General features: G+C 42.9%; 1 protein-coding gene across 1 annotated transcript in view; it reads left to right on the top strand.

Moving 5' to 3' along the window:
• Positions 1-118: 118 nt before the first annotated feature.
• Positions 119-9,323, top strand: part of dlgap2a (discs, large (Drosophila) homolog-associated protein 2a) — a 165,434-nt gene continuing 156,229 nt past the window's right edge. The window contains exon 1 of the mRNA XM_042071882.1: positions 119-182. Within this exon, the coding sequence (XP_041927816.1) occupies positions 165-182 (18 nt within the window). The 5' untranslated portion in view covers positions 119-164. The remainder of the gene's footprint in view (positions 183-9,323) is intronic.

Genomic DNA, 9,323 nt, shown 5'->3' with positions numbered 1-9,323 from the left:
ACGAGTTTGACAGCAGCGCATGGAAACCGCGACGGGAATATCAAATAGGTGGTAGCAGTTCAGCCTCAGCACCACCGCACATCAATTTTAATACTGCATACTCTCAAAACTTACCTGGCGTACCCACAATGTAAAAAGAGCCTGAACTATTGGAATTACGTAGAATGTCAGCGCTGAAAAAGGTAAAAGGTATTTTAATCTACGGGCAATTGTGTGTGTTTCAGACCTGGGAAAAGTCTGTAGACGATTCAGCAGTCTTGTGTCAATGTAACTCACTGGTCTCATAAGGTAGATTTTTTAGAAGGAATCGATGGAAATGTGTTCAGTGCAATGACAGTTTTAAATAGTCAGAGAATGTACACACAATTAAATATGGAAACATAACCTGGTAAATGATCATTAGCTGACATAAACTTTGAAATCTATTGTATGATAAGGTTCTGGGCTATCAGTTTCTCGACATTGCTATTGTAATTACATATTTTTGTAAAGTAAATGCAGTTTGCAGCTCAAGCTACATTATGCATATCAATTATAGACCAAATACCATGAACACTCTAAGTCCCAGTCAACAATCATGGTGCATGTCATGCATTTGTTTGTAACAGAGCTGAGCGGGACGGGTATCAACCGATAGGCTATGAGCTGTATGTAGTCTACGGTATGAATGCCCAACCCACTACCAGCAGTGGTTTGTGGCTCAGCTGAACTTAATTTGAAGAAACTTTTCTGACAGAGGGAAAGCTTGCAGCTTTTCACTAATAGTAATGTTCATGGGTGTCAAAAGTTGACCAGGTGGTCTGGTGGTAGCTTACAACTGCCCTACCCTTAGGCAGAGGAATGAGGTGCTGCCAGTGCCAGCCAGCACATTGCCTGCCTCGCAGCTTGCTGCAGGATGTGCGGGTGAGGAAGGTGGCACTGTGCAAAGAGCCCCCTAGAATGGAGCCATGAAAACCTATGTAAACATGTTACATAATGTCTGAGAGCTGAGCACACCCTTGTGAAGTTATTGAAGAAGGAATCTCAATAGTCAAGCAAGTGAATAGAAATTTCTGTATGTATTGATAAAACCACACAGCTCTGAGTGAATTTTTGTATTAGATAGCCTATGGAGTGGATGTTAGAATGAGAAGATTTGTATTTGAACTTGCTTTGAACTTGCGTGGTGATGGTCACATCACATTGGTCAGATGTGAAAGCTTGCTGCAAATGCAATGTCATAGACACTAATCAGTTCTAAGTTCTGTTTAGCTTAAAAGTGCATAGTCAAATTTCACTGAAAATCTCAGATGTTGAATCATTGTGGTTGTCGGCGCAGTTTTTTGTGTCAGTGAATGATTTTCAGAGCATCTCAAAGGAGATTACCATGATGCCATCCCGTTAAACAACAGTTTTCACACTGCGGAAACGAAAGCAGGCATTTGATCCTATTGATGTTCATGTCAGGTGCCTATTGATGAACTGCGAAGAGGCAAGCTTAGAGACAGGATTGTCCCAGTTTCCCCCTCAACGTTTCAATGAAAAACATGATGGCGTCTTTTAATAATACAATGGAGAAGCCTGTGGCATTTTTAGCCTGCCACTGGCAAACGTGTGTGTGTGTGTGTGTGTGTGTGTGTGTGTGTGTGTGTGTGTGTGTGTGTGTGTGTTTATGAGGGATGCTGACAAGGAGCAACACGCATGGGAGTCAAGCTGAGAGGACCCTCAGAGCTTCTGCCCGGTTGCCTGCCTGCCTGGCTGCTTGCAGCTGGGACATGGAAACTGCATTTCTGCCACGTGGAAGCACGCCCATGTCAGAACGCGCTGAAGTGTCTTCTCATTCATTATGAAAGCACGTAAAAGTGCCCTGGTGGAGTGGTAGCACAGGGCAACTGCTGGCTGTGAAGACAGGAGGTGATGGAGAGGGAGGGAGGCACGGTAGAAAAGATGCTGCTGTTGCAGGATTTTAGCAACTGCTTTAATGTTGTGGCAGTGCACCTTCAGTGTGTGTTTTTTGTAACTAGTGTGCATGGGGGAAGTAGCCTAGTTGTCAAAGGAATAATGCTGTGATTCTGAGATGGATTTTTTGAGAAGATGCCCATGTTTGATAGCTGAAAATATTCTTGAAATATGATAACAGAGTTAGACTGTGTTTTCTTCAACTTCTAAACATGATATTGGTCGAAAGGTTCGTTTGCCGGAGTTGACTATCAATAAAGTCCCAATTAGTTGAGCTACTTAGGGAACGTAGGAATTCTCTTTTTCTATTTTTCTGCTCAGCAGGCAATCGCCGTGTTTTCAGTGAAAAGAACCCAATTAAAGTTTGGCGCTTGACTGCCATGAAAAAAAATAATAAAATAAAGAAAATTTCCATGTCTGTTCTGGCCAAGTGCCCCTGGGAATTACAGGCTTCTGTAGTTGTTTGAGAAATTACCATTTGAAAATGCGAGACATCCACAGACTGCAAGCATCTTCCTCAGTGGATGTCCGTCCCCAGTGTTGTCTCCGGTGACGCGGTCCTCCAGACACTTGTCTGATGGAATTGTTTTTTAAACACTCAAGTGCTCTTGGGAAGGTAATGGAGTCACAGAGCTAATCTACATAGCATTGGACTCTTAATCATTTTTAAGGTTTTTTTTTTTGCTGCCTTATTTTCTCTTCTCCTCATTTCCTCCATTTTCCGTGACTCTTGTCTTGCACCCTCTCCCCACCCCCACCCACCTCCTTTTTGTCTTGCTCAGTCAGTCACACATCTGAGATGTCATGCATATCTCTATTTCCTTAGCTCTAGTAGAGGGATGCAGCTTTATTTAAGAGGCTGTCATTAAACCTCTGCATTTGAGCAGTTGGTATGCGGTGTATAAAAGAGGAAGGCCTATTGTGTATCTGTGTGTGTGAATTGCAATGCAAACAGTACATGCCCAAATACACGTGTACCGGTATGTATACCTTGAACTATTATCAGTCTTTTAGGATCTGTGATAAATTGACAGCAGTTCTATATTCACGTGTCACGTTTTTATGACTTTTGGACATTTTTTTAATTTTCAGATACATGAACGGATGTAGTGTTACTTTGGTATTTATGTAAATACATTTTTTGTTTGGAGTATTGGACCTCCCCTGGAAGCCATACTATTCTAGTCTGATTTATTACTGTGTGGACGGAAGATGGGCGAGAGGTCAAATGCCCCTGATGCAGTCTGATTAAGTTCACAGCTTGCTTTTGCTCTCCAGGACAAGACACTGTATTTCATTTCCTCATTTACATTTGCAGAGAATAGCAGACTAATAACTGCAGCCGTGCTCCCAGACAGTGAGCTTGCCGTGTGCCGGGTCCCAAGCATAATGACTCTTTTAATTCACTTGCACGGTTCTAATTGATCTCTTTGCTCAGTGAACAGGAGGTGTGCATGCACAACACGCAGTTCATTAATTGGACCAGTTACATGTGTTTAAGTTCGCTCAAGCTATTCGCCGGGGGCCTGATTGCCAATTGTTCGCGCTGGACAATATGCCCTCTTATCCTCCATCCAGTGTGAATTCACAGTGCAGGGCTCCGTTGAGCTGTTGCACTGTGTGCCTCGGATATTCAGCTCCTTCTCTGCGCGTTGCATCTGATGAAGCAGAACCTAAATGTGACAGGGTGGTTTTTGAGCACTGAGGCAGAGGGAGGCAGAAAGAGTGCGAGAGAGATGGAGAGAGAAAGAGAAAGAGAGAGAGAGAGAAAGGGAGGGAGAAGTACTCGCAAAGCAGCCCTTTCCTTTGGTCACTTCCTGCTCCTTTTTGCAAATTGGAAGTGAACATACATTTTGGCTGTGATGAAAGGATTTCAGATGCTATTTACCCAGACTACAGCTCAAAAGGATGAGTGGGTTCTATTAGGGTGCTCTTAATGGCATCCTCTCATTAGACGGGACGCATGCTTCTCTCTTCGGGACTAATCTGAAAGGATTGGATATTTGAAGGCATGATGGCTGCAGTCCATCCTAATGTGCAAATGGCTGAAACTGTTTGGATCACATTGTTCAGTTACAGGTCACAAAGTCTCATTGTCATTACAACCTCAAATCTGGCAGCCATTGTGTGAATTATTTTTTTGTAAAAACACAGTTTTTCTATGTCAATAGAAAATGGTAATTATGTGCGGAAAGATACACATTCATAATATGGTTCTCTAACAAGTTGCTATCAGAAAACACTTGGGCTCACCTGAGGTATAATGAAACCCCAGGTGAAGGCATTTCCAAACACAGAGAGCTGGAGTGTGTGTTTAGGGGTATTTGAAATAGCCTTTCAATGTGGCATTACACAAAGCATCTAATTCAGGGGAAACAATGTCTTGCCACTCAGTTCATTTTAATTATTCAGTACTCACAAATAACAACAATCACACTCGCTGTCCAGGAACTGAAACCCTATATTATGGAAAGCTAATAAGGGAACCTTTGCTGTTGCATTGATGACAAGCTGTAAGGGTTTAGGGGATTGGGGGTGTGTAATGTCTTCACCAGGGGCAAGAGTATCCTAATAGAAAGGGTAGGCCTATGCCACATCAGTATTTTGGCATCAATCATTCATTCAGTGCTACAGTTTCTAGTTGCACTAATCTTGCAGAGCTACTGTACGTTGTAACACAAATGAGAGGAACTTTGGTGTAGCTCTTCCTCAGACCTAAAAATGTCATCAGATGGATTTAGTTTTACATCATGGGCAGTGGTGTTTTGATTTTATGTTAACTGCTTACCAGCCTACTCCACATTTAGTAAAATAATTGTCCTCCATTTTACTGTAAAGTTTACTTAAAGTTACTTTACTTGCTTGACATTTTAGGAAACCTTCCCAATTAACAGCTTTGCCATATTTCAGCACTGACAGACTGACTTCGCCACTTCCTTTTTCTCTTTCTACTTTTTCCATCTCGCTCTCTCTCTCTCTCTCGCGCTCTCTCTCTCTCTCTCTCTCTCTCTCTCTCTCTCTCTCTCTCTCTCTCTCTCTCTGTGTACCTTTATATTGACCCACTGGCACCAGTGGGAACCATTTGGCTTGTTCCTGTTCCGCTTGCGCGTGCCAGCCTCTTTTACCCCACTGAGAGATCCCTGTCAGTAACAGGTCCCCTGGATGGCCTGCGAGTTTTGTGTTGGCACAAGCTCCCCATGCAGCATGAAAAGCCCTGACCCCTCCTCGACCTCACCTCACTCCTCTGTGATTGGCCCCAATGGCTTACTCTCTCTCTTGGGCATCCCAGTTGAATCGGTGGGCAACTTCCTGTGTATCTCCAAGCAGAGTAAATTTCCCATGAAGCGTGACAAATTCTAAGAGGTTAGGTAATGTGATGAGTTGACAACGCCTAACAGATTAGTTGAGAGAACTCGCTGCTGGTGCTGGCAAAGCGAGCTTGTGGTGTCTTACACTCGAGCTATGAATAAAACAGGTTCCTCCATGTGGGAAGCGGCAGAGCTGTTCATCTGTTAACGCAGAAGTGAAATGAAGTTATGCTTTCCAGCTGTCTGATTGCTGGTCTACTTCACCAACTGTCATACAAGAGGACCAGTCCGCTTTGTGTTTTTGCATATAGTCAGGCATTCAGAAGATATTGAAACGATTGGAATGATTTTCCTTTTTAATAAAAAAAAAAGGTTTCAAAGAACAACACTTAATCCCAACTTCCTTCATGCTGCTGGAAAAAGCAGTTCTGACTGACCATGCTTGAGCCTTGAGGAATTCCTGGCAAGTGTCTGCAGAAGAAAACATTTTCTGTTGTCATCCATTCACTGGGCAAGCTGTGTTGTCCATGTTGTGGAAGTGTGAGTGCTTTTAAATGAACTTGAAGTACTTCTTTAATTCTGTTACCCTCAACCCCTTACCCCCCCCCCCCCAAAAAAAAAAAAAAAGAAAGCCCTCTTTGCAAGAGCTGGGCCAGTGGAGCATGAGCGCTCCCTCTCTCATGTCGTCCTGCGGAGAACAAGCGAGTCGTGCTGTAACACCAGTGGCCTGTTTGCCTCTCTGTGCAGCGTCTTCCTGGACCAAGGCCAGGGGAACTGATTTGCGCAGGATCCCATTCACTCAAAGAATGCTGATTTCTTCTCGCCGAGGCCAGAGCGTAGACAGGAGGAAGAGGCGGCGGCGTATTCGTAATGGCAGGATATCAGCTCGTTGGCTCACAAAACAAGCGCGCTCGATGCCTTTTCATTTGAGTATGAGGTGTTTCCTCCCCCCACCCCACCCCACTCTTTCTCCCCTCTACATTTGGTGGCCAATATGATATCACTGCTCATTTGTGGATGTGTGTGACTATTCAGTGGCGATGGCATTTCCACACTCTTGATGTCAAAGACATGGCAGCTTTCTCTCCACTGGCATGTGGAGAATATTATTTCCCTCTGTCGAGCAGGAGTGTTTGTTTTGTGTCCTCCACCGCGCGCTGCAGGTGGAGTTTAGGGTTGCTCTTGCGTGAAATTACACTCTGGCCCCGGCGCTTGCCCGTCAAAAAGCGGAGCTTCTGGACGCCCGAGATTCTGTGGCTCGGGAATTTGCATTTGAAGCTTGTGTCTGACGTCTGACCTGCGGAGAGGGAGAGCGAGAGAGGGAGAGAGAGAGAGACAGGGAGAGAAAGAGAGAGCTAAAGAAAGAAAGAAAGAAAGAAAGAAAGAAAAAGAAAGAGAGAGTGGTGTGGATGCATGCAATTACTGCAGATTTTTTTTTAAAGTAACAGTTTATTTTAAGGGCAGAGGTGAGCTGCATGAAATGCTGTACTGATTTAAGCACTGTGATGCGAAACTGAAGCTCTGCCTATATCATCACTGCAGTAACTATGCAGGAACTTGAGACTTGGGTGCTTTGTGGTCCTGGTTGTGGGTACAGGCACACAGTTGGGTAAATATTCAGTTTTTTTAGTTGTCTTCTTGATCACCTTCATATAGTCAGTAGATACAACAATTCTAAAACAGAACTTGAACTTGAACCAACTTTGATGCCAGTGTAGAAGGTATTCAGATAACATTGAATGCAGGGATAGAAATAGTCAAAAGTTAACTTAGAGAACTATGCAGTTTTTTTAGCTTAATTTACCTTAACTGAACAGCTTCAGAGTCATTGAAATGGTTATATGACTTATTTCAGGATGAATGGTGGCCTTCTCGCTTCCCCCTAGCGCCTGTGTGCGGAAAAAACACCCTTCCAACTTTGGGCCGGGAGGCCGACAGCCTCAGAAACAGAAAGTATGGCAGCCTCGCGATGTAACTAATTGCTTTACTACACTACACACATACATGCCAGGCACCGGCTAGAACAAGGTAGCGATGGAGTTTCTCAGACATTTGTCTGAGACAAAGAAGCAGAAAGCGAGTATACCGTTGTCGGAAGAACAGGTGGAAATGGCAGACTTACAGATTGAAGAGTGTCGTAAAATATATACTCTGAAGCTGTAGGGGGAGCTCTGCAAAGAAACCTGCGAGCAAAAAGCAAGAAAACAGCGAAGCCTTGAATTCTCTATTCTCTATCTTGTGTCTTATGTCTGAAAGGGCTCAAGGCTGTTTGATTGTATAAATCGAGTGTGCGAGGAAATCCCTGCAGCCTTCATGTGAGACTGTAGGCTATAGGCTACTTCAGGGGCCGACCTGCTAGTCTTGGCTTGCTATTGCCCAGAATGAGGTTTATGCCGAATCTCAGAAGACTAGACTGGAAAACAGCTCTAATCACATCTGCTTTTTGACATAGAAAACATAAAAATCTTGATGTATCGTAGGGTTAATATTTTATAATGTATTGAGTATTGCAGAATTGCTGTATCATGATATCATTGTTATTGTGGGCAAAGTATTGTGAGATAATTGATTCGTTCACAATTACTCTGTGACTTTTCACCCTTGATGGGTATGCAGTGAGTTGTCATATCACATTTAATAAAATGTAATAAAAGTTATTTAGATTAGTTAAAAAATAATTCATCAATCATCAAAACACTTGGTGGCTCCTGCATCCCGACATACAGTACACGTCTGCAAAGAATGCACACTTGTGTATGTAAAAAAGAATGAGTCTTGGAGAAATGAGAAGTGAATTAACCCTGGATTTCCTTTGACTGTAGTGCAATATAATCATTCTGAGCACTTTGGAGTACCAGTATGTTAGACTGACTGAGTACAGATGCCAGAGCTGAGAGGGAATCTGCAGGGTGCCAGATTCAGCATCACTCTCTCCCTGTCAACTCTCCCTACCTGCCAGGAGCAACAACACATCATCAGTATGGGTAAAACTAACCTGTCTCACGACGGTCTAAACCCAGCTCACGTTCCCTATTAGTGGGTGAACAATCCAACGCTTGGTGAATTCTGCTTCACAATGATAGGTATAATATACCTATCATATATATAATATGATATATTATTCGTCTCCTGGCATGAACCAGATGCTAACTGGGTTGGTGTGTTTTAGTCTTTTGTGCCTCTTTCTAAGTCTGAGAGTGTGAAGGAAACTGAGACCGAAAGAAGCTTGTAGTGGAGTAGATAATATGATTTACTCTCTGTTCTTTTATGCTTTTTCTCCCCCAAAGGATGATTTAACAAATAAAGACCGACTCCGATGAGTCATTACGAAGGAAGGAGTCACAAATTCACTGCTGATTCTTAAGTGCTGTTGTTAGCGCTCCCTTTGGGGATACTGCTATTGTTAATGGTTTCTGGGGTGTTTGTTGGTTAATGCTGCAACAGTGTCTCTATTGCTTTGCTGCAAGTATTTTATTACATTATGTTGAATAATTATGACAGCAGTTTTGCACTGATTATTAAATGTTGTACCAAGTCCACAATTCTTTCCAAATTCAGCACCATGAATCAGAGCCAACATCTTATATAATAGCTACTTCCTCTCTGAAGGACCTGATCAATTTTTTCAATAAGACTACATTCATGAATTACGGAGATGCATGCTAATTTATTAAGATCAATTGCAGTCATAGTTATGGGAGAACTCCAGAGTCCACACCCTTGTTGCCTCCAGCTAAATACACAGCTTCCTGCTGATTTCATTTTTTTCATGCCTTCAGATTTGGCCCATTCACAACATTGTGTTTTTTCGTGTTGTTTGTTAATCAACTGCTTCGTATAGAAGAATGACATAAAGCTCTCCCTCAGGCAACCATTTAAATCTAAGTCAATGTATGGATACTGTAACACCTTCATAATTATAGGATCCATCCTTTAGGCATAATTTCTTTCAGTCTTTCAGTCTACCACCGGTCATCAATTATCTATTCATTCCCAGTGTCCTCGACTCAGGCGTATCAGTTCATCATCTGCCCTTAATGGTAAAGGGACAGAAAGGCTGTAGGGCAATTCCACGCA

This window comes from Alosa sapidissima, chromosome 19, assembly GCF_018492685.1.
Source record: "Alosa sapidissima isolate fAloSap1 chromosome 19, fAloSap1.pri, whole genome shotgun sequence".
NCBI lineage: Eukaryota > Metazoa > Chordata > Actinopteri > Clupeiformes > Clupeidae > Alosa > Alosa sapidissima.
The sequence above is the reverse complement of the archived record's forward strand: the minus strand, read 5'-3'. Positions and strand labels throughout refer to the sequence as shown.